The 23,557-nt window shown below is 47.4% G+C and overlaps 7 protein-coding genes across 7 annotated transcripts; 4 read left to right on the top strand and 3 right to left on the bottom strand.

Annotated features, from left to right (window-relative positions):
* Positions 1-691: 691 nt before the first annotated feature.
* Positions 692-2,168, top strand: KVR01_002425 (uncharacterized protein; the record flags this gene model as incomplete). The annotated part of the gene is made up of 2 exons (XM_044783579.1): positions 692-1,025; positions 1,105-2,168. 2 exons carry the CDS (start codon positions 692-694, stop codon positions 2,166-2,168), a joined length of 1,398 nt encoding a protein of 465 aa, XP_044647440.1.
* Positions 2,169-2,573: 405 nt separating this feature from the next.
* KVR01_002012 (uncharacterized protein) lies at positions 2,574-3,818 on the bottom strand (the record flags this gene model as incomplete). Its single annotated transcript, XM_044793224.1, has 2 exons — positions 2,574-2,764; positions 2,909-3,818. The coding sequence occupies 2 exons, from the start codon at positions 3,816-3,818 to the stop codon at positions 2,574-2,576; spliced, it is 1,101 nt and encodes a 366-aa protein (XP_044647027.1).
* Positions 3,819-5,071: 1,253 nt separating this feature from the next.
* Positions 5,072-7,247, top strand: KVR01_003697 (uncharacterized protein). The gene is made up of 3 exons (XM_044793768.1): positions 5,072-6,704; positions 6,840-6,910; positions 7,007-7,247. The coding sequence occupies exons 1-3, from the start codon at positions 6,246-6,248 to the stop codon at positions 7,131-7,133; spliced, it is 657 nt and encodes a 218-aa protein (XP_044648712.1). The 5' UTR covers positions 5,072-6,245; the 3' UTR covers positions 7,134-7,247.
* Positions 7,248-10,273: 3,026 nt separating this feature from the next.
* Positions 10,274-12,574, bottom strand: KVR01_002031 (uncharacterized protein). The gene is made up of 3 exons (XM_044788947.1): positions 12,190-12,574; positions 11,219-12,108; positions 10,274-11,139 (listed from the first exon to the last, which is right to left on the bottom strand). The coding sequence occupies exons 1-3, from the start codon at positions 12,241-12,243 to the stop codon at positions 10,644-10,646; spliced, it is 1,440 nt and encodes a 479-aa protein (XP_044647046.1). The 5' UTR covers positions 12,244-12,574; the 3' UTR covers positions 10,274-10,643.
* Positions 12,575-13,085: 511 nt separating this feature from the next.
* On the top strand, positions 13,086-14,976 carry KVR01_002763 (uncharacterized protein; the record flags this gene model as incomplete). The annotated part of the gene is made up of 2 exons (XM_044787041.1): positions 13,086-13,506; positions 13,589-14,976. 2 exons carry the CDS (start codon positions 13,086-13,088, stop codon positions 14,974-14,976), a joined length of 1,809 nt encoding a protein of 602 aa, XP_044647778.1.
* A 493-nt stretch (positions 14,977-15,469) lies between these two features.
* KVR01_002450 (uncharacterized protein) lies at positions 15,470-16,443 on the bottom strand (the record flags this gene model as incomplete). The annotated part of the gene is made up of 3 exons (XM_044794034.1): positions 15,470-15,574; positions 15,647-16,337; positions 16,397-16,443. 3 exons carry the CDS (start codon positions 16,441-16,443, stop codon positions 15,470-15,472), a joined length of 843 nt encoding a protein of 280 aa, XP_044647465.1.
* Positions 16,444-17,402: 959 nt separating this feature from the next.
* On the top strand, positions 17,403-19,767 carry KVR01_003718 (uncharacterized protein). The gene is made up of 3 exons (XM_044787378.1): positions 17,403-18,236; positions 18,316-19,294; positions 19,397-19,767. Exons 1-3 carry the CDS (start codon positions 17,792-17,794, stop codon positions 19,425-19,427), a joined length of 1,455 nt encoding a protein of 484 aa, XP_044648733.1. The 5' UTR covers positions 17,403-17,791; the 3' UTR covers positions 19,428-19,767.
* Positions 19,768-23,557: the final 3,790 nt, after the last annotated feature.

Raw genomic sequence — 23,557 nt, 5'->3', positions numbered from 1 at the left:
ACTTGATCGAATGCTCGTGATGGACAGGCAATGGGTGGTGCATGTAAACCAAAAGGCAAGAGATTGACGGCGTGTGTCTATTCCTATTTCTATATGACTTCTACTCGTGTATTCTATTAAAGACAATATCGGAACTCCTGTCAATGATTCGTCTCTGTCTCCAGAAGGGGCATCCATGGGAATGCACCCATGTCTCCAGAGCCTCTCTGTACAAATCTACACTATAACCTCACTAGGGCTATCCACAGAACAGCATAATCATATACTTGCCGGACACTGGACTTCCCAAACCTCTGCCAGCTCCTGAAGACCCTCTCTGTCTCTCTTTCTCTCTCCCCCTACCCCCCTCCTCACATGCATACACACATGCAGTGCTTACATAGCAGAGATCTTTCAAACGCAATCAACACAGGTTACTGCCTGCTTACTGACCATCAACTTTTCTCTGTGCAAGACGACCTGGTGAGGATTGCTGAGCCTGTCGACGGCAGTGACCTTGGTGCGACAAGCGCAGGGTTAGGGTATCGGGGACCGTTAACAATTTCCACTGTCAATAAACACTCCACCCACCCCGGGGGAAAAGGCTGCATCATGTGATGCAGGCTTCTTCACTCGGGCGGCCAGCATCATGTCTCCCCAACATCAAACACCATGACACATGCAAGCACCAAACCTCGCAAACGAAGCTCTGATGCTGCCCACCTTTGCGAGGAACACAGCGAGTCAGTCCGGCCAGAAAACCCTAGGCTTCCTGCTCCGCCGACGTCTTCGGCACGCTGGGCTCGACCCTAAGAAGAGTTGGCAGGCCCGGAACCTAGGAGAGAAGATTGGCTGTATCAAATTCGAGTCCCTGAGGCCATGCGCTGATCAGGTCACCAGCGCCTCGGGGTTTGAGCTTCTCTGCAGTTACAGCTGGAGGGTCGACACCAAGCAGCCGCCCAAGCAGCCGCCAAAGCAGCCGCCCAGGCCGCTGCCCCAGACAAACTCCAAGCGTCGCTCTTTGTGCCCATATATTTACGTTCCGGGTAAGCAGGCTATCAGTCTCGATGTGAACCACCTGACAATCTTCCACTGCAACAGCTAATGTGACCCCGGCGGGTCCAGGAGAAGCACCTTTGGTTGCCCCGCTAAAACTCCCGCTCATCGTTGGCAAGAGGAGCAGGGTGAAGCACTATCGGGACGCAAACATAGCGCGTATGCCATCATGTCCATTTGAACCAATGTTTCAGAGTATGTCTGTTCTGAACCCAGACTTCAGGTTTGACAACGTCGATTTGATCGTCAACCGTAACTCGCTCCGACATCTCCTTCGCTTCACCGGGGGCAGTGTCAAGCAAAACTTTCGGTTAGACCTGGCAATGGTTCACAGCACCCTCGTTATCACGCCTGTCTGGGAGAGCGTGTTCGAAAAGGCGTCGGGAAAAACAAACCACGGCCGTGATTTCGAGGACCTCTTCGTTAATCGCTCACTGCGGGACAGCGGCAGCTATCACCGGGCAATCCGATACCATCTAGGCCCTCTAAACTGCGCAGTTCTTTCAGAACTCGACGCCGCCCTAGAAGACTCCGGGGAAGCACTAGCATCTCACGACAAGCGATGGAAGTTCCACCCCAACCCTGCTTCTGTGGGCACCAGTGAGCTCTCAGGCGCATACCGGCCAAACGACCGGGCAGAGGAGGTCTTGTTCGGGCTTCGAGGCCTGACAGTCCCCAAGAAACCCAGGTTTTGGCACCAGCCCCGTTCCGAGGTGATTATCAGGGGCAACGGAACCCTCAGCAAAGACGCGGCGGAGCTCTACGCGGGCGCTGGAACAGGGTACAAGAAGATGCCCCAGCTGTGGCTGGGTAGGATCCCTTACTTGGTCCGCGGAACATACACTGGTCGCTCTTTTACGAGGGTTGATGTGTTTCGCTTCGCGACGTCTTTTGCAGCCTACGAGAACGAGATACAGGATCGTCTTCAGAAGCTGGTTTCGCTGCTTGGGACTCTCAGAAACTTCGCCATGGACGCCGCCGGACAGAGATGCATCGTAATATGCGACAAGGCAGTCCACCCACGTGAGCTGGGGGTTTTCAACCACCACAACATTCCTCCACTCCCACTTCCCGCTGACATACGGAGACATTTCTGGACGAACCAAGAAACACGGAAACAGGATGCAGTGTGAGCGTGCGCACAAAGCTTATCTTGGAGTATTGTGATGGCATGCCGCTTGTGTGGAAGCATCAAAGCTTCGTGCACTAAGTTTACAGCCCAAACAAACACGATGAGGTTGCTCCTCTGCGCTCAACCTTGATGGGTTCTGGAGACTTGATACGGCTTTATGCGGACTAGCCAGTGAACATTAGGGACCCTGTTCATAGATGAGCAGGTCTCAAGAAGCGTGTTGACCGTCGCTCAGAAATTGTGTGGAGATCCATTACATGTTGATAATCATGGAAAATAATTACTGAAGAAGTCCACCCATCACGACAATATGCCCCAAAATCATCTGAATCACATGAATCGTGCCGGGTATCAAAGCAAAGCCCAGGTTAAGCAAAGAGACCGACAACTCCACCGCACTCCGAACTTATCCTACTTTCTGCGTCATATCCACGAGGATCTTCACGTGGCTGTCCTTGTCTTCGATCAGCGTCTTGAACCCTTGATCTGCAACCTTATCCATAGCGACCTTCTTGGTGATCATATCCACGGGCTTGATCTTGCCAGTGGAGATCGCCTCAATCACCTCCTCAAAGTCACCGTGGACGTATGTGGCAACTAGGACAACAAAAGAATCAGTAAAGCCCGGGATATTGTGCGCCCCGCCTCTCCTCCCCCCCTTCTTTTTCTTTTTTTTTGGGGGGGGGGGGGTGGGGGCGGGGCCCGGGGGTCGACGGTGCAGACAGGAGGGTCTCGGCTTACCTCCCATATATGCGCGCTCCCTGAAGACGAGGTCATTCATGTTCAAAGAGGCCTTTCCCTTCCACACCGCTACGTTGACGAGCATGCCCCTTGTCTTGAGTGCCTTGAAGGCAGAGTCCACGGCGACCTGCACACCGGCGCAGTCATACGCCACGTCGACCTTGTGCCCGTCCGTCAGCCTCTCGACCTCGGCCACCACGTCGGTGGTGGTGGGGTCGATGACGGCGTGCGCGCCAAAGTGGGTGGCGAAGTCCCTCCTCTTCTTAGCCACCTCGGAGACGATGATGTTCTTGCAACCCTTGCTGACCAGCGCCTGGATGACGGCCAGCCCGATCGGCCCGCCGCCCAGGACGAGCGCCGCGTCGCCCTCCTTGAAGGGGGATATCTTGACCGCGTGCCAGCCCACCGCCAGTGGCTCGACGAGGGCGCCGACCTCGAGGGAGACGTTGGGCGGGAGCGGCTTGACGGCGGCGGCCGGGGCGTTGGTCAGCTCCGACATGCCGCCTCCCCAGCCGCTCAGACCGAGGAAACCGTTGCCATCACAACAGTTGACGAGGCCTCTCTTGCACGAGTTGCACGAGTCGTCCCAGAGGGTCGGCTGTATGCAGACGTTATCGCCCTTCTTGACGTGGGTGACGCCCTCGCCTACCTCCTCAACAACGCCCGAGAACTCGTGGCCGAGGGTCAGGGGTAGCGTCTCCCCCGTGATGGGATGGGGGTGTCCCGGCGTGGGGATGAGGTTTGCGCCGCTCACGTACTCGTGCAGGTCTGTGCCACAGATGCCGCAGAACTTGGGAGCGATCCTGACCCAGCCGGGCTTGACGGGGCCGGGCAGCGGCACCTGCTCCAGACGGACATCCCGTTGCCCGTAGTACTGGACCGCATTCATGGTCTTTTCGGTGGAGCCCATGTTGGCCGAGTGCAGCTGGCTATTCCCGCTGTTGGTTGTGGTGGACTGTCTGCTGGAGTCTTGTCTTGCACCCCGTGTCGAGTGTGCGTATTCGAGTGTTGGGTAATTACTCAAGTATATACCTGGGTGTGCCGTTGGCTGTGTAAACGTGCGGTGCACAAAGACGAGGTATGCTACGATGAAGCCGAGTGAGTAGTGAATGGACTGGTCAATGGGATATCCCGGCTCTTATACTCGCCCGGGCGGTGTTGGCATGATACAAGGTGCAGTGGTTCTGGACGAGCAGCATCTGGTGGCCGCCGGTGCTGGCCTTACCAAGATAGGAATAAGAGGGGGGACAAGCCGTGGGGTGACGGGCGTCACGAACTACTCGGCCGTGTGCAGGGTGGCTCCACGGGCCCAGGCAGTGGCCTGTGAGTGATGGAAAAATTATCCGGGCAGAACAGAGAGCTGCGTTTGGACGGCAGCCACCTGTCGAAGCCCAGCAGCCCAGCAGCCCAGCAGCCCAGCAGCCCAGGTGGTGGTCAAATGGGACATGTCGTTTTATCTGGGCTCGGTCCAGACGGCCCTCGGGGAGCGGTTGCAGGATGCGAAAGTGGTCTGCACCCCGCACTGCAAGGGTTCTGGGCGTGGAGTGGACGGCATGATTGGTGATCCCCATGCGCTCGGGATAGAATGGCCTGAGCAGGACAAGGCGGGAGGAGGAGGAGCAGGAGGAGCAGGAAGACAGCACGGCTTGGGAGAGCTCTGGATCCCGGTCGGCTTGCCTGGAACGGGTGGCCGAGGACACTGCCCTCGGGAGGACCCCTCTCAGCTTGGCATCATTCCGGGCTGCCATGCTCGTCGACGAGCACGCGCATGGTGCTGCGTGGCTCGTGGCTCGTGGCTCGCGGTGGCCACGGCCGGGCGAGGGCCAGCAGCAAGGCCATCGGGCCACGGATCGCCCGATGCACACATGCTCAGTCTCACCACCAGCACGAGCATTCGAGACGGTACCGGTAGTCACCAGCACGACCCGGGCCCGACGACCGGAGAAGAGCCAAAGGTCCGAGGAGAGGCGAGGCTGATGGCTGGCCCACAGGCGGACAGGTCGAGAGAAGCCCGCAGGGTTAGGGGGTTGGCGGTTGGCGGCAGAAGGGCCTGGACTCGGTGGCCCGCTGGGCAAGTTTCTCCGTGGGGCGTTTCCCCACAGACCTTTTCCCGAGACCACGGTTCGGACCAGCCCACAGCCAGCTACCTGGGTACCTAGGTACCTAGGTACCTAGGTACTTATTTAGCCGCCCTGCCGGCCCCGGCCCCGGCCCCCGCGATAGTGCGAGCCCATACGGAGTACTCGAGGCCATCGTGTGCCCGTCAGGTGACCCCCAAGTGCTCTCCTTGCCCACAATGGCCCCGTCCAGCTGGGGCCAGACCTTCATTTTAGATGGTGCCAAGTCCACCATTGCTGACGCTACCGCCTGGCCTGGAGGCTGGCCGGCGTAACCCACAGGTGTAGGGATAATTAAGCTTAATCAACTGGACCCTGACAATCTTGTCCTGAATTAGCATCGTCGATACAACTCCATCCTGTCCAGACCACCGGTTCCAGCCTTTCCATCACGTAAACTTCGTCATCTAAATTGCTCAGCTGTCTCCTGCCCCTCCTCCGCCTCCTCCCCCAGTCTCGTGCTGTTGCGTGGCCCCTGGGATACAGCGCTGTGACTATCTGGCCAGGTATCGCCAACAACCCAGCCCGTCCTCCCGCTCGCAGCCAGCTCATGCCTACCTGTTGAGGCCCGTCGACTGCCCCGGGGCTCTAGCTGCTCAGCACATGCTCAGATATATGTACCCACGCGCTGCTCGAGCTCCAGCCCAGCCGCGACCCGGTCCACCTTCGCCGCCGCCCCCAGCACTCGAGGCCACCCGGTTAATATCTTTTCATCTATCTTGCCTTTTCAACCGCAAATTTGCAGCATGAGTCTGACAAGCCTCTCGTCCCGCACTACTCTCAAGACGTGTATCCGCGGGGCCTCTAGCTCGACATGAAGTTACTTCGCGCCAGCTGCGTCTTCGGCGGACGCTTCAGCAATGGCGCCCACCACAGCTGATTAGTCTCTTGAACCACTCAATCAACTCGACCTTGGCGGCACCTCTTGACGGAGCGATACCTCCATTGACTGCTCTGGTTCTCCCGCCCTGTCATCGTCGACCTGCTCAAGCCCGAGCTGCTGGGGGGAGGGTGCCATTGCTAACCAGAGCGCTCGTGTCTAGCATCAACACGGATGTGACGGTGGCCGCCGCCCCTTGCTCTCGTGTATAAATACCGCCCCGACTCATCCAAGCCGGCGCTCTCGAGATGAGCCCGTCCACCATCACCCGTCCCCCGCGACAGCCGCTGCTCTCAGAACTGCTCCTGACCGTCGTCCAGTTGAGTCTCCGTCTGACAGCATGAAGTCCCTCGCTACCCTTCTCTTCCCCGTCGCCGCTGCGGCCCTCCCTGGTCTGAACTTCCCCGGCGGCTCCAGCGCCGGCGCAGGTCCGGATCCCAGTCAGATCACCATCGCGGCGGCTAGCTTCTCCGGCAACGGTTGCCCTCAGGGCACCGTGTCCACCTCGTTCAGTTCCGACAAGACCGTCGTTACCTTCGGCTTCGATGCCTTCCAGACCTACATCGGCCCGGGGACTGTCGTGGCTGACCGCACAAAGAACTGTCAACTCCACCTCACGCTCAATTATCCCGGTGGCTTCCAGTTCGCCGTGCTCGACAGCACCTACCACGGCTACGCCCAGCTGGACGCGGGAGTTACCGGTACATTTCTTAGCACGTACTATTTCTCCCAGGATGCCACGGCCACAACCACAACTAGGACTTCCATTACTGGTGGTGGGATCTGGGCTGCTGGCCAGGTGAGTTTGAAAATGCCCGGGGGAGAAGGGGGGTTCCTGTTGCCAGCCGACCACCAACAGGTTGCAACAAAGAGGTCGAGCAGAGGGGGAGGGAGAGGGAGAGGGCGGGAAGAGAGCTGACAGGAGTGTTCCCAGGTTTATACCAAGAACGACCAAGTCCCCACAGCCAGTGTCATCTACTCGCCATGTGGAGCCCAAGGCATCTTGTAAGTATCCTCGTACAGGCTTGACACACATCAGGGTCCCCTTGCCATCCATGTTTTGCAAGTACGAAGGGCAAATACTAAATTACGATGCCGCAGGAATATCAACAACCGCATTGCTTTGGCTTCTACCAACAGCACTGCCTCCGGCTCGGTCACCGACGACGACGCCACCGTCGCCTTCACCCAGCAAGTGCATCTCAGCTGGCAGAAGTGCACGAAATAGCCAACACAAGCTTCTAGGCTCGGGCATGCCACCCTCTGGGTTGTCATTCTCTCATCACTGACGTGCGGTTGTTGACAGGTTGATCTGCCTGCCTGCCTGCCTGCCTGCCTGCCTTCTTCCTTCTTGCACCATTCATAAAACATCCAGCAACTTTTAGATGTTGGGACCGCCGAAACCCCGCGCGAGAATTATCTCATCTTCGCGTTCTGCGCCGGCTGGAGGCAGAGTTTCTTGGATGGAAGCATTAAGGTGGCGGCGAGCGAGGAGGGTGGACCGGGACCCGGGGAGGATTGATAGGGTGGGGCTTCTCCTTTCACGTGGTGGTCGCGTTTGTTATCGCATGTTATAGCACCTACAATAAGTCAATCAAGCCTATATTATCATTCTAATTATATCTAGTATCCTACTTAAATATTCTAAAAGGTAACTTATATATATATTTATATTTAATATATTGATATTTTATTATATAATATTTTTTATTAAAATATTAAATTATAAATAAATATTATAATATATAATTCTTTAATGAGCTAATGTCTACTCACCTAGTAATTGTGTCTACTTACCTAGTTCTTTTTAACTACTCACCCAATACAAGAATTTACATACTAGGCCCATACAAAACTATGTACCTGACCAGGATTCTCCAAATTTTCAATACTTTCAGTACAAGCCCCTTCTGGACCCCTTCTAGCACCCCTTCTAGCACCCCTTCTAGCACCCCTTTTAACACCCCTTCTAACACCCCTTCTAGCCTATATACCTTCAGGTACTAACTAAGCGTTCAGATGCCAACTGACCACTAGAAGGCCAGAAGGTAAGAAGGTAAAGGTAAAGACTATACTATTTCTAACCTTCTAGCCCTCCTTTTAACCTTTTAGCCCTCTAAACTTCTAACCTTCTAGCATTTAATTAGCATCTAAATACTTAATTAATATCTAAATATATATAGGTTAAAAGGTTTAGAAGGTATATTAAAAGGTATACTAAAAGGTATATTAGAAAGAGTTTATACTTAAAGTATTAAAAATTAGAGAAAGAAATTATACTATAAAGTCTCTTAATATTAACTTAAAAGGTACTTATAAATATAATAGAATTATTTAAAAAAATTAATATTAAATAAATAATTAATAAGAATTAAATAAGTAAATATAATTATTAAATAAATAAATATTAACTTTTTTAATTATTAAAGTTATAATAAATATAAATATAAATATAAAATATAAAAATATAATATAATTATAACTTTATATAAAATAAATTAATATATTATTATATTAATTTTAATTTTATTATAAATTTAAAATATATATAAATTAATAAATAAATATAATATTATTAATAATATTATATTATAATAATAAATAAATAATATTAATATATAAATTAAAATATAATTATAAATAATTAAAATAAATATTTTAAATTTAAATTTAAATTTATTAATTAATTTAATATTTATTATTTTAATAATATTAAAATATAATAAAATAAATTTAAAATAAATTTAAAATTATTTTATAAAATATATTTTAATAATATATATAAAATATTTAAAATTTATTAAATAATTAAATTTTAAATAATTAAATAATTAAATAATTAAATAATTAAATAATTAAATAATTAAATAATTAAATAATTAAATAATTAAATAATTAAATAATTAAATAATTAAATAATTAAATAATTAAATAATTAAATAATTAAATAATTAAATAATTAAATAATTAAATAATTAAATAATTAAATAATTAAATAATTAAATAATTAAATAATTAAATAATTAAATAATTAAATAATTAAATAATTAAATAATTAAATAATTAAATAATTAAATAATTAAATAATTAAATAATTAAATAATTAAATAATTAAATAATTAAATAATTAAATAATTAAATAATTAAATAATTAAATAATTAAATAATTAAATAATTAAATAATTAAATAATTAAATAATTAAATAATTAAATAATTAAATAATTAAATAATTAAATAATTAAATAATTAAATAATTAAATAATTAAATAATTAAATAATTAAATAATTAAATAATTATATATATTATAAGTTAATATTTTAAAAGTATTATTAAATTAAAAATAAAAATTAAAACTTTAAAAATAAAATAATATATTTTTAATTAATTTAATTAATTATTTATATAAAATAGTTTATAATAATTTTATATTTTATATTTATAATATTATTTATTATTAAAATTTTTTATATTAATATATTAAATTAAAATTATTATAAATTATAAAATAATTTTATATTAATAAATATTATATAATTTAAATATATTTATTAAAAATAATTAAAAATTTTAAGTTTATTTTATAAATAAATATTTATTTAATATATTAAATAAAATAATATTATTTTATTATTTATATTTATAATTTTAATAATTTATAAAAATAATAAAAATTATTAATAATTAAATTTATAATTATATAAAATAAATTTTTATTTTTTAAAAGTTATTATTTATAATAATTAATATATTTTTAAAAATTAAAACTTATAAATTTAATTTAAAATAAATTAAAATTTATAAATATTTTAAATTTATATTTAAAGAGTTTTAATATTTATTTTTAAAAAGTAAAATATAAAAGAATTTTAATTAAAATTTAAATTAAATTAAAAATTAAATTAATTTATAATATTATAAATTAATTAAATAAAAATTAATTAAATAAAAATTAATTAAATAAAAATTAATTAAATAAAGATTAATTAAATAAAAATTAATTAAATAAAATTAATTAAATAAAAATTAATTAAATAAAAATTAATTAAATAAAAATTAATTAAATAAAAATTAATTAAATAAAAATTAAATAAATAAAAATTAATTAAAAATATATAATTATAAATTTTTAATTTTAAGTTTTAAAAATATATTATATAAAATTATATTATATATTTTAAAAATTAAATATTTTTAAATATTATATTTATTTTTATTATATATTTTTATTAAATATATTTATTAAATATTTTTATTAAATATTTTTTTAAAAAAACTTTTATAAATATAATTAAATATATTAATAAAAAAATTATTTAATTATTAATTTTATTTTTAAATATTATTATTTTTAAAGGTATAATAATAGTATAATAATAAAATATATTATAGAAGTGAAACCTTACGGTAAATAGGAGGCTGAATATATAATATGCTAAGTACTGCTGGCTGTTGCTAACCCACCCCCCTAATCCTAATCAATCGCCCCGTTACAAGTCTGAGCCAGAGGGAGCAGAAAAACTCATATCTGCCTGTCCGTGGAATTCGCTGTATGTGCTTAGGCTGAAACGGCGTGGGATTCAAATATCTATAACTGGAGTCGGTCGTTGTTGGGTGTTATCACGAGAGCCAGTCCGGTGAGGGGACAAAAACAGCGGACCACTAGCTGCGGGAAGGGCATGGATCAAATTATGAATTCCTCTTCCGCACAAACCCCATACGCCGCGAAGTTCTTGCGATTAACTGCCCTCAATCTGTTTCAAGATTCCGGCCAAGTTTATGCTCTTTGGCCTCTCGATGGGCAGTCCTAATGCCCTATCCCAAATCAGCTGCGCCAGTGGACCCAGACCCCTCGACACACCGAATGTGGCCGTGTAGTAGAGCGTCTCGGTGAAGCCATAGTGATGGAACAAAACACCACTGCTCGAGTCGACGTTCGGGTAGGGGTTCTTCGTCTTGCCGTGTTTCTTAAGGACCTCTGGTGCAATCTCGCTGTTCTTCTTGACGAGCTGGAAAACAGGGTCTTCAGCAATCTCGGGGCGCGCGGAAGCATAGTCCATAAGAGCCTCGAAGCGAGGATCCGGTTTGCGCAGGACGGCATGCCCGTAGCCGGGTACGACACGACCCGAGTTGAGGGTCGACCAAAGGTAGTCATGGACGTCCTTGTCTGTGTACGACGACGGGATGGCTTCCTTCATCTGAACGATCCACCGCAGGACTTCTTGAGCCGCGAGACTAGGACAGAAGCATGTTAGCAGGTACCGTATCCAGGAAAGAAGAAGCGGGGGCGGGGGAGGAGTCCGAATGGTCGTACCCGTGGAGAGGCCCCGCAAGCCCCTGGAGACCAGCACTGTAGCTGAGGAATGGGTCGCTCAGAGCGCTTCCGACAAGGTGGGTGGTATGGGCCGACACGTTACCACCTTCGTGGTCGCCGTGCAGGGCGAGATATAGGCGCAGCAGATCCTGAAAGTTCTCGTTCTCCTTGCCACCCTTGCCTAACATGGCGGCAAAGTTGTAAGACCAATCCTGGTCCAGGTCAACGTCGGCAGGCAGAGCGCCGCCTCCCTTGTACGAATTCTGGTAAATCTTGGCGGCGATGGTGGGCAGCTTGGCCAGCAGGCTGATGGAGTCGTCAAAGGTGGGCTCCCAGTAGTCTGCCTTGTTCAAGCCCTTCTCGTACGCCTTGGCGAATTTGGAGGTGTAGTTGAGAGCGGAGACGGCCATGGCGAACTGTGTCATGGGGTGGAGATCGGTGGGGAAGGCGTCGAGCATCTTGTTGACGAAGTCTGGCAGTTGGGCCTGCTCGGCCAGCTGGCGCGACAGGACACGGACTTGGTTGGTGGAGGGAACCCTGCCGGTCAACAGCAGCCAGAACATGGCCTCTGGAAGCATCTCGGTGCCAGTCTTGCCCTTGGGAAGCTCCTTCTGACAGTCCTTGATGGTGCGGCCATGGAAGCGGATGCCCTCGTTGGCATCGAGAACGGAGCCCTCCCACACCATGGCCTTCAGGCCGCGCATGCCGCCGAGAGTGTTCTCGACCTTGACCTCCCCAATGACGGCAGAGCTGTGGGACTTGACCCTCTTGAGAAGCTCGCGTTTCTCGGGGATGACCTCTTTCAGGGTGGTCTTCAGGTCAGGCTCCGGCGAGGACGAGTACGGCCTTGCTGAGACACTCGCGATGGCGCCTGGGCGGGCACGCAGAACCTACAATGGATGGAAAGGGGCGTCAGACGAAGCCCAGGCACGGCCGATAGCAGCACGACAAGTATGGATCGAGGGCCTTACCCGTGGCCGCAGAGCGCCCATGGCTCGCGATGAGCTCTGTACTCGGGCAGCCATCGCGCGGGCGGGCAGTGAGAGCTGGCTGGCCGGTCCTGGTGTTGGAGGGAGATACTGGCGGTATTGGGGCTTGGACGGCGGACGGGAGCAGAGTAGACAGAGCAAGGTTGGATAACAGGACGGGCAATTGTTGTGAGGTCGGCCGGGCTTGATTGCCTAACTTATAAATGTCAGCCTCAGCAGCCGGTGATGGTGATGCCAATCCCCTCGCCTCGGGCTAATAAAGGCAGGGAGATTGTGCACCGCTCCGCCAATCCCGAGGCAAAGCCTCGACCCGAGCGCGGGGTTGGGGGGTTGTGACGTTGAGCCCCAAGCAAGCCTGGCAGGCAAGCAGGCAAGCAGGCAAGCAGACAAGGTGACCTCGGGAACTTGGAGCCCCCATGGCAAGGCCCACCTCCCCCAAAAGCACCCCAGGTTCTCCCCTCCACACCCACCCCACGGTGCTCCCGCTGCCGGTGAGCCGAGGTAAACCGACCCACAGCACAGGGACCCCGCTTGTTGTTCACAGAGCCCATTGCCCAATCACTTCTTCTGGAAGCCCAGGGGTTGATGTCCCTATCCCGAGCCCCCTCCGGCTCCGAGCCGGCCGCGCATCGGCCAAACGGGTACAAGACGGCCTTCGAGCTGTTGCGCTTTCCTCCCCCACCCCCCAAATCCCGGCCTCTCCTCTCAAGCAAGCTCCTCGTGGACAACACCACGGACACGGGGTATTGGGTATTCCAGGCTACATTTGCGCAGAATTACACCACGAGCTTGTTGCCTCCGCCTCATTTACCGCCTCGTACTACTAACGCCGCCACCACAAACACTCTGCAGCGGAAAGTGAGGCAGCGTGGACCAGCATGCTGCGCAGATTATCGGCCTCGGTCCCGAAGAGGACGGCGACAAGATTGTCCACCCATGCCCGCGCCCCAGCCCGTTCGGCCTCATCACGACTCTGGTCCTCGACCGCGACCACCATGGCCCCACTACGACCTGTCCACCCGCCTGTCACCAGCTCGCTCCCGTCAGACTCCTTCCACATCCTGCCAGAGCAGGACAAGGCTGGCCCGCCCGAAGATGCCCTCTACCAACAGCAGATCAGAGATGTCGAGGAGTGGTGGTCCACCTCAAGGTATGCCGGCATCAAGCGGCCATATACCGCCGCAGATGTCGTGTCAAAACGGGGCTCGCTGCAGCAGAGCTATCCTAGCTCCCTCATGGCCAGGAAGCTGTGGAACTTGGTCCAGCAAAGGCTGAGCGCCGGCGAGCCCATCCACACCAGTGAGCGACCACCATGACGGCCTGATGTGTTTTGTGAGTCTTGAGGACTGTGCTGATGTTTCACCTTGTGTCTTCTCGACAGTGGGCGTCATTGATCCCGTCCAGATGACCCAACAAGCCCCTCACCAAGAGGTGCTCTATCTCTCCGGTTGGGCATGCTCCTCCACGCTGTCCTCCACGAACGAGGTCTCCCCAGACTTTGGCGACTACCCCTACAATACTGTACCGAACCAAGTCCAGCGCATGTTCAAGGCCCAGTCCATGCACGACCGCAAACAGTGGGACCTTCGGAGAAAACTCAGCCCCTCGGAGCGGGCCGAGGCACCGTATGTCGACTACTTCAGGCCCATCGTTGCTGATGGTGACACGGGTCACGGGGGCCTGACGGCCGTGTTGAAGCTGGCCAAGCTGTTCGCCGAGAATGGCGCGGCGGCTGTGCACTTTGAGGACCAGCTCCACGGCGGCAAGAAGTGTGGCCATCTCGCGGGCAAGGTCCTCGTCCCCATCGGCGAGCACATCAACCGCCTTGTCGCCGCGCGCTTTCAGTGGGATGTTATGGGGTCCGAGAATCTCGTCATCGCTCGCACGGATTCTGAGAGTGGTAAGCTGCTGAGCAGCTCCATTGATGCCCGCGACCACGAGTTCATCCTGGGCGTGGCCGACCCCAGCCTCAAGTCTTTGGCAGAAACACTGCAGGAGATGGAAGCGGCTGGTGCCTCGGGGCCGGAGGTCGACGCCTTCGAGGCCGAGTGGGTCAAGACCACCAAGCTGGTCACTTTCGACGATGCCGCTGTGGCACACCTCAAGGCAGAGGGGGGCGATGTCGGAAAGTATGAGAGCACGGTCAGGAAGCACCGAGACATGGGGCTGACAGCCCGGCGTGCGCTTGCTGCGAGCCTCACCCGGGGGGGTAAGCAAGTCTTTTTTGACTGGGACATACCTCGCACGCGTGAGGGCTTTTATCACTACAAAGCTGGTATGGAAGCCGCGACAAAGAGGTCAGTTGCCTTCGGGCCCTACGCAGATCTGCTCTGGGTGGAGACGGGCGACCCTAACGTCGAAATCTGCACCAAACTCGGGCGTGCTGTCAGAGCCGTGTACCCTGGCAAAGGCCTGGTGTACAACCTGAGCCCCTCCTTCAACTGGATGGCGCATGGATTCACCGAGGACAAGCTCAGGTCTTTCATCTGGGACATCGCTAAAGAGGGCTTCGTCCTACAACTGATCTCCCTTGCGGGATTGCACAGCACGGCAACAATCACTAATGAGTTGGCCAAGGAATTCAAACATGATGGCATGCTGGCGTACGTGAATCTGGTGCAGAGGCGGGAGAAGGACCTCGGTGTCGATGTGTTGACGCACCAGAAGTGGAGCGGCGCTAGCTATATGGATGGTATTGTTGGCGCCATCCAGAGCGGGAGCTCAGGGAGCAAGAGCATGGGTGAGGGTAACACCGAAGGCCAGTTTTGAAGACATCACATCGAAAGCATCTCAGTAGCGATGGGAAGAAGTGCCGCACTGCGCAAGTAGCGCCGTGGGTTCGCTTTGTTGAAACCGGCAAAATCTATACCTGACGTAGCTACTTCATACACCACCAGTACTCGGGTTGTAGTTCGAGGCGAATCTAGCAGACTCCTGCATACAGGTCCCCACAGACTGACTGCTCAAGGGGCATACAATCTGATTCCCGGGCAGCATTTCTATTAATATTGTGGGATTCCAAAGTTAAATTGCCTGGCACCTTCGTGAAACAAACTATTGTTGAGTCCAGCTACGCATCACACGAGAGCGTATATCATCACGCTGCAGTGGCTGTGTGGGTGCAACCGCCCTCCGGTGCACCCCACTCCCGGGGAGGGTACAATTCGGCAACTAAGGGTACTTTTCTCTGTGCACAGTATTTATTTGGCCTTTTCCCATCAGATTCCCGCGAGTCCTCGGGGACTGTGCCTTTTGTGCCACCTCACGCATCCAATGAGTCCTTGAGCGCGTTGTTGACAGGTGCGGCGCTGGCAGGCCCCTCAGGTGTGACGTAGGCCTTGGTCATACCACCATCAACCACCATGTCCTAGATAGATCAGACGTCAATGTCTCATCTTGCTTGAGTTCGCGTTCACAGGCGAGTGGGGAGATTACTCACATGGCCATTGACGAAGCTGCTCTCATCGCTTGCCAGGAATAAGACGGCCTGGGCCTGCTCAATAGCCTCACCGAATCGACCGGTGGGGAAGTGTACCTCGCGCCTCAGCCTCTTCTCCTTGTCGTCGCCTAGCCAGTCCTGAAGCAGTGGGGTGTTGAGGGGCGCCGGGCACAAGCTGTTGAAGCGGTAGCCATCGCGGGCGTGGACCATGGCGAGCTCCCTGGTCAGGGCGAGGACCGCCCCCTTGGAGGCGGTGTAAGCGAGCTGCGGCGTGGCAGCGCCGACCAGGGCGACGACGGAGGCGGTGTTGATGATGGAGCCCTTTGTCTTGTTGTGGCGGCGTAGGGACAGCACGGCGTGCTTGCAGCCGAACCACACGCCCTTGACGTTGATGTTTTGGGTCAAGTCCCAGATCTCCTCCGGGGTCTCGACGGCGTCGGCGTCCCTGCCGTGCATGATGCCCGCGTTGTTGAACATGACGTCCAGGCCGCCGGCGGAGTCGAGCTTCTCGACCAGGGCCTGGACCTGGGCCTCCTTGGAGACATCGCAGAGGGCGGTGTCGACGCTGGCCGAGGGCACGAGCTGCAGCACCTTGGCCTTGGCCTTCTCGAGGGCCGGGGCGGAGATGTCAGCCATGAGGACATTGGCGCCCTCCTTGGCAAAGAGGATGGAGGTCTCGAGGCCGATGCCACTGGATGAGGTCAGAAGGGTCAGCGAAGATGCCTGGGGGCGAAGACAGAAGGTGCTCACCCAGCAGCGCCGGTGACGATTGCGTTCTTTCCGGAGAGGCGTGCCATGATGCTCCGACGTTTGCTGGCGCGGTTTCAAGAGTGGCAAGCTATGCTGTCACGGCGGGCGTGGGCGGTCCAGTCAAGCGTTGAAGGGGCGAGTCTGAGGCAGGGCGAGGGGCACGGGAGCTCAGGGCGTTAGTGGGGGGCGGGCTTGCAACAGACAAGGTGTCAAGAGCAGGTGGGACTGGGACGAGGACGAGGACGAGGACGAGGACGAAGGCGAAGATGAAGCCGGTGGACCAGGTAGGGAGATAGACACCTAGGTACCTAGGTAGGCAGGTAGCTGCAGCTTCCGTTGTCGGCGGGGCCTCCCAAGGCGTTTCGTACTGTTGACTAAGTACTCCGTACAGAACAGTGCTGAAGGACGCACGCCCGATATGTTGATTATCGTCCCACAGAGGCTGATTGGGCATTGAGTTTGATCGTATCGCCCGTGACAGGATTTATTCTGACGACAAATTTCCAAGTTCCACCACGCCCAGCCGACCACCCGAGCCTGTACGTGGCAGGACTGTCAGGACGGCGATGCATCACTTGCGAGGCTCGTCCGTCACACTATCGCGGGCTCTTATCAGTCAATACCTCCTGCGAGCAGTGTCCTGACTCGGCCGCCCGCGGGGCGATCACCGGACCGGATCGGGTGCTGCGCACGACACCCGGGGCGGGGCCAGGTCATGGGGAATGTAACAAATGGCCAAACTCATGCGGATTCCTTATTGCCTGGTCCTCGAGCCGAAATGTGCCTGTCTCGGGCCGTCCAGTTGAAGCTGCGAGGGGAGAGCTCCATATCAACGAGGGGCATCGGCCAAGATAAGGCCGGTACGTGCCCCTCTTCTACGTGTAACCGGTACCTAGGTACCTAGGTACCTAGTTGTCTAGGTGAGGGGCATTCTCGACGGGCCCTCCAGTACTAGCGCAGTGTCCGAAATGTCCCTCGCCCTCGGCACCTAGCACGTACGGATACACTACTCCCTACTGCATGTAGCTTGGCACGCCCCGCCAATGACGTTGCGATCTCGGGCGAGCTTATCTACATGCAGACGCTGGCTCGGCACACCCAATCTACCACAGCACGTTGTAGGATCAGCAAGCCCCACGAGATCATCCCCCAGGCGGTTTCTACGAGTACCTACTGTGGGTGCCAGCCACGCCACGCCGTGTTCCAAGGTTTCCCAGGGCACGGGTCCATTGCTTCTCGCCCTCCTGCTCCCTTCTCGCCCTCCTGCTCCCTTCTCGCCCCAAACCTGGGCTGTTCACCCGCGCAGCTCCTCCATCTTGCAAGCAGCACATCACCCTCAGCCGTATTGTCTCGCCTCGTCTGGTCTCGCAGCAACGGGCTCGCGCGTCATACATCATGGATACCGGAAAGCCCTCTCCCGACGCCAACGACATCACCGTCGAGTCTCTCCCCTCCATCCTCGCCGATGACAATAGCGTCAAGCTCGCCGGGGTCGACGTAGATGGTGTCCTGCGGGGGAAGCTGGTCTCCAAGAAAAAGTTCCTCTCCATCGCAAAGACCGGCTTCGGCTTCTGCTCTGTCATCTTCGGCTGGGACATGCATGACCAGACATACTTCAAGGAGCTCAAGATCAGCAATAAGGAGAACGGCTACCGCGACGTGATTGCGATCCCGGACTTGTCCAGCTTCCGCAGGATACCTTGGGAGGACAATGTGCCCTTCTTCCTGGTCAGCTTCCATGACCCGGACACCGAAGAGCCCCTGAGTGCCTGTCCGAGGTCGCTCCTGAAAAGGCAGGTCGACAAACTTGCTGAGAAGGGCTGGGGCGCCATGGCAGGAGGTGAGCCGCTCTGCAATGCTTACACATTTACACTGTCGCGGGTCGACCCCCGATCGCTGACTCGTCTCCATTCACTTAGCCGAATATGAGTTCTACCAGTTCAAGACGCCGGACGATAGCCAATCGGCCGCAACCTACCTAAAGGAGAATCCGACACATCACCTCCCGTCCCTGACAGAGGGCATGTTCGGTTACAGCATAACGAGGCCGGTTCACAATAAGGACTATTACTATGATATTTTCAATACTTGCGAGGCTTTCCGCTGCAATATTGAGGGTTGGCACACAGAGAGCGGCCCAGGTGTCTACGAGGCTGCCCTCGAGTTCGGTGAAGTCTCGGGCATGGCTGATCGCGCAAGCCTGTTCAAGTACGTCGTCAAGTCCGTCGCAACCAAGTACAACGTCACGCCCTGTTTTATGGCGAAGCCAAAGCAGGGCCTCCCTGGCAACTCTGGTCACATGCACGTTTCCCTTGTTGACAGGGACGGTAAGAACCTTCTGGTCCGTGAGACCCCGGACCCCTCCTCCCCTTGGCCTGATATCGCTCAGCTTTCCGACACTGGTCGTAATTTCCTGGCCGGTCTCCTAGAAGGCTTGCCAGATATCATGCCCATGTTTGCCCCGACTATCAACAGCTACAAGCGTCTGGTCGAGAACTTTTGGGCACCAGTGACCGTCTCCTGGGGTTTGGAGCATAGGGCTGCATCTATCCGCATCATCGCACCACCAACATCGAAACCTGGCGCTACCCGATTTGAGGTTCGCGTGCCAGGTGCTGACACCAATCCCTTCTTTGTTTACGCTGCCATACTTGGCTGTGGGATTAGAGGAATTGAAAACAAATTGGAGATTCCATGCCCGCCTCTGGGCAAGGGCGATGACATCGGTGGAGAGTCTGACCAGGGCGAGCGATTGGCGAAGAGCCTCAAGGATGCTGTGGAGCGCTTCTCTCGGAAAGAAAGCATCGCACGTGAGATTTTTGGAGACGAGTTCGTCGATCATTTCGCGGGAACCAGGGAGCATGAAATCCGGCTATGGGATGAGGCCGTCACAGACTGGTAAGTCTCCGTCACCACTGACCTGCTCCACACCCCCCTTGCGGCAGTCTGGCCCTGGATACGGAACGTGGCCCTGGATATCGAACGCTAACTCCCCCGCAGGGAAATGAAACGTTATATTGAGACAGTGTAGTGCAATGTCCTTGAGGTGCGAGGTCTTGCTTTCAGCCATGGCCGTGTCGGTGCAATTCTTCTACAACTTGGAAACATAGATTAGTTTTGAATATGTTGGATGGATATCTTTTATGCTGCGTTGGCGGAAAATACTTATCCAAACAAGAAATACCCCCCTCGCATATGAATTTTAACCTTGTTTTGCTCGCTGAAGCTAAGTAGACATTCCGCGAGAGCTTGCTGGCATTGGGTACTAATCGAGATACAATGGGATCTCAGTGTTTCTTCACACAAGAATTGTTGTATATAATAATAGAGGTCCATAGATAGCTTTAAAATAGAATAAACCTAGTTAAAAACTTGTTATAAAGGAAAGTATACCTTATTATAAGAGGGATATAAGAGAGATAAAACTTTTAAATCTTATTTAAAATTATAAGATTTTAAATAATAAATAATTTATTTAATAAAAAAAATATCTTTAAAGATTTTAATATAAAAATAATTTAAAATTTTAAAAGTTATAAATATTTATATATTAAATTATTATTTTAATTTTTAATTTAATATATATAATTATTAATCCTCTTAAATATAAAGCTAAAAGACCTATAATTATAATTTTCTAATTAATTTTTATTTAATTATTTTATTATATTATAACTTAGTCTAACCTTATTTAAGCCTTTCCTTAAGTTTATTTAGTATTTTCCTTTTTAAATAAGTTAAATCTAAACTAAAACCCTTAAGCTTAAGTTTAAGATTCTTATAAATCTTAATATACTTTAAATTAAGTTTATAATCCTTTAGCTTTTCTAGAAATATATTAATTATCTTAAATAATAATAACTTCTCTTTAAAATAAAGGTTTACTTTTATATAGTTATAGATTTAATTATTAATAATTATTTTTTTTATAAAGCTATTAGAACTATAAACTTAAATAATAGAGTATAGTTACCTTACTTAAAGGTTATCTCTTAGTTTAATAAGTTATATAGTAGGCTAAGTAACTACTTTTAAGTAGTTTTACTTATAGAGCTAATAGATAAATATTTACTTAAGTAGAGCTAGAACCCTTAAAGGAATAATAGCTTTTATCTTTACTTATTTTAGCTAACTTACCTAAGTTATATAGTAATATTATATATAATACTTAATAGTATTAAGACTAATCTATAGTTTATAATAACTTTAACCTTTAATAGACTAATTTATATTAAAGTTAATAGTACTAACTTAAATAAATTAAGTATAACCAAAATACTAATATAAAAGATATCTTTTAATAATAGATAATATTATAAATAATTATAAAGTTATTATAAAAAGTTTTATATAGTAAACTTAATTAAGTTAATTTTTAAAAATATATTATATTTTATTTTTTAAGATTTTAATTATTTATTTTAATTTAATAATAGAATTAAAAATATAAATAATTTATATAATTATTAATAATTAATAATATATATATTAATTAGTTTTAATATTAATTTTTAAATTATATAATTTATTTATTAATTTTATAACTTTATAATTTTATAACTTTATAACTTTATAACTTTATAACTTTATAACTTTATAACTTTATAACTTTATAACTTTATAACTTTATAACTTTATAACTTTATAATTTTATAACTTTATAACTTTAATAAATAAAAGAAATATAAATTAATAAAATAAATAAAAATTTATTTTCTATTTATTTTTAATTTTATTTTATTTATTTTTAATTTTTTACTTTATCTTTTATTTTATTATAAAATATATAAATATTTTAAAAATTATTAAAACTTTATAAAATTATTTAAAATATAAATATATATTTAATATAATAAATTAATATTTTAAAACTTTATAATATAATTTTTAATTACTTATTATAATAAAAATATTATTATTAACTTAATACTCTTTTATTTAATTAAAAACTATAATACTTAATTTATTTATTAATTATCTTTAATAATATATAAAATTTATATTATTATTACTTTTTAAAAACTTTTATAAAGTTTTAAATATATTAAAAAAGTTTAAATAGTTTTTAAATAATATTTTTAATAAATTAATTTATAGTTTTATAAAAACTTAAAAGTTTTAAATAATACAAATTTTCTAATAATTTAATTAAGTTACTTTTTAAAAAATAAATATTATTTATAAAAGTATAATTATAATTTTTAAAAAAATTAAATAAAACTTTTAATTAAATTAATTATTATAATAAAAGTATAATTATTAATTTAATACTCTTTTATTTAATTAAAAATTATAATAATTAATTTATTATTATTTTTAATAATATATAAAACTTATATTATTACTTTAATTTTTAATATAATAATAAGTATTTTAAATAATAAATAATTTAAATTTTAAAAAGATATATTTTAATATATTTTAATATAATAAAAATATATATTAATATTATATAATTTATTTTTATTATAAATTTATAATATTTTTATATTTTAATAATAACTTATAATAATCTAATTATATTAAAATATATAAATTATAAAAATACTTATAATATATTAAATATAAGAATAAATTATTATTTAGATATATATAAAGGTTAAATTATAATATACTAGTAAAGTGCTGGATTTAACTATCTATAGGCCTGAGGGTAGTAAAACCTTATTTAGTGCGAATCAGCTGGTGTGCTGCCGCCATTACAACCGCGCAGAAGAGCACAGCCGCCTCTTATCTCAACACGTCGAGGCCGAAGCGCTTGTGCATAGTGTGAGCGGTGAATATGAGATAGTAACGGCCGAGTTGGGCGGATGCCATTTGTTTACAACCAGGAATCAGCATTACAAGGCATCTAGGTAGCGTCATGCCTGAGACCGGACAGTAGGATCACTGCATGTGGCCGACCAGGCACGCAATGCCTCATCGCCTGCAATGTGGGCGAGGTAGTGTAAGCATTTGGCTCTTAGACTTGAGCTGCGGTTGGCGTTACCGGTGTATCGGGCTGTCAACGTCAGCGTGGCCTGCTGATGTCAGACCGAACGCCTGGTCAAGCCAGAGCACGCGCAGCAGCCATGCGTCATGCGTTGGGCGGTAAGGCGCGGCGGCCGATCGCCCAAAGCTTGCTCAGTCGTTGCCTTCCATTGGAGAGGCTGTCGAAGGGCTGCCCGCCCGCAGCAGGAAGTTGCTGAGGTTCCGTAAGACCACCCACAAATAAGTGCGGTGTGGCTTTCCGATGGGTTTGCGCACGTGGAGTTGGAGCCAGAGTCGTACGTTGCGGTGAGTGAAGCTTATCACCCAACAGACGTGTCTCTGGCTTGGTGCTGCTTTGCCACAGGGCAGCAGAAGACTCCAAAGCTTAACACGACGTCTCTCCATGGCGTGAATCCTGACGCATTTGTATGATACCGTGCCTGGGTAGATATACATGGCCAATGCGGAATCAAACGGATGGTTCAGATGTCACGTGGGAGGAGACCTCGGGACAACCAGTTCCGCACAACCAACATTGAAATCAGACAGGCACAGGTGAGAGGATTCAGCCGAGGCCAGAATTTGATGGCCCACATCACTTCTAGCATCTCTCTAATGGAGATGGTCGAGCGTCAGCATCGACATCTCAAGGGGGGGGACGTCTCGACCCGGGAGCTGTTGTCTCTTTAGTGCGAACGCCACAACTCCCCACATGCATGCAACTTTGAAGACCCCGGATCCCAGGAAGTACATGCGTAGCTTCTTGGCGTTGACCCCAACGACATGCCGTCACCCTCAGCTTCGTGCTACTTTTGCTCACCAACCCTCTTCTCTTCGGCCGCGCCTTGCGCTCCAACCTCTCCGTCCAGTCTTGGTCCGCCACGGCCCATGTTGAAAAATGACAGCTCGGCGTGTCCTATGGCATCCTCAGCGGCCGGCCAGTAGCAGGGAGCCGGGACCCCTTGCGAGACACCGGGGCGGCCGCGCATGTTGGTCCCCTGCTGAGGGTCCAACATGGCCTGTTTCCCACAGACAAGCCGCCCGATGTAGCTGTCGTGGGAGATAACCTCGGTTCCCCCAGTCAAATTCGACCTTCTTGGTACCTGGAGGCTATGTTGCTCCGCGGAAAATATCCTCTTCAGCCTGCGGAACGTCAGCCAACATCATCGGACGCACCTGGCGACGCCGCCA

The sequence above is a fragment of the Diaporthe batatas genome, assembly GCF_019321695.1.
Source record: "Diaporthe batatas strain CRI 302-4 chromosome Unknown Contig00003, whole genome shotgun sequence".
Classification (NCBI taxonomy): Eukaryota; Fungi; Ascomycota; class Sordariomycetes; order Diaporthales; family Diaporthaceae; genus Diaporthe; species Diaporthe batatas.
This window is presented reverse-complemented; position numbering and strand designations above follow the sequence as displayed.

What these genes read in the sequence shown, in the direction of transcription:
- KVR01_003718 (XM_044787378.1), top strand. Translation starts at nt 17,792, where the DNA reads ATGGATACCGGAAAGCCCTCTCCCGACGCCAACGACATCACCGTCGAG. An exon ending in CTGGGGCGCCATGGCAGGAG is followed by an intron (nt 18,237 to 18,315) that starts GTGAGCCGCTCT and finishes CCATTCACTTAG; the next exon opens with CCGAATATGAGTTCTACCAG. An exon ending in GATGAGGCCGTCACAGACTG is followed by an intron (nt 19,295 to 19,396) that starts GTAAGTCTCCGT and finishes ACTCCCCCGCAG; the next exon opens with GGAAATGAAACGTTATATTG.
- KVR01_002031 (XM_044788947.1), bottom strand. Translation starts at nt 12,243, where the DNA reads ATGGCTGCCCGAGTACAGAGCTCATCGCGAGCCATGGGCGCTCTGCGG. An exon ending in TGGGCGCTCTGCGGCCACGG is followed by an intron (nt 12,109 to 12,189) that starts GTAAGGCCCTCG and finishes CATCCATTGTAG; the next exon opens with GTTCTGCGTGCCCGCCCAGG. An exon ending in CTTGCGGGGCCTCTCCACGG is followed by an intron (nt 11,140 to 11,218) that starts GTACGACCATTC and finishes CTTCTGTCCTAG; the next exon opens with TCTCGCGGCTCAAGAAGTCC.
- KVR01_003697 (XM_044793768.1), top strand. Translation starts at nt 6,246, where the DNA reads ATGAAGTCCCTCGCTACCCTTCTCTTCCCCGTCGCCGCTGCGGCCCTC. An exon ending in GGATCTGGGCTGCTGGCCAG is followed by an intron (nt 6,705 to 6,839) that starts GTGAGTTTGAAA and finishes GAGTGTTCCCAG; the next exon opens with GTTTATACCAAGAACGACCA. An exon ending in TGTGGAGCCCAAGGCATCTT is followed by an intron (nt 6,911 to 7,006) that starts GTAAGTATCCTC and finishes ACGATGCCGCAG; the next exon opens with GAATATCAACAACCGCATTG.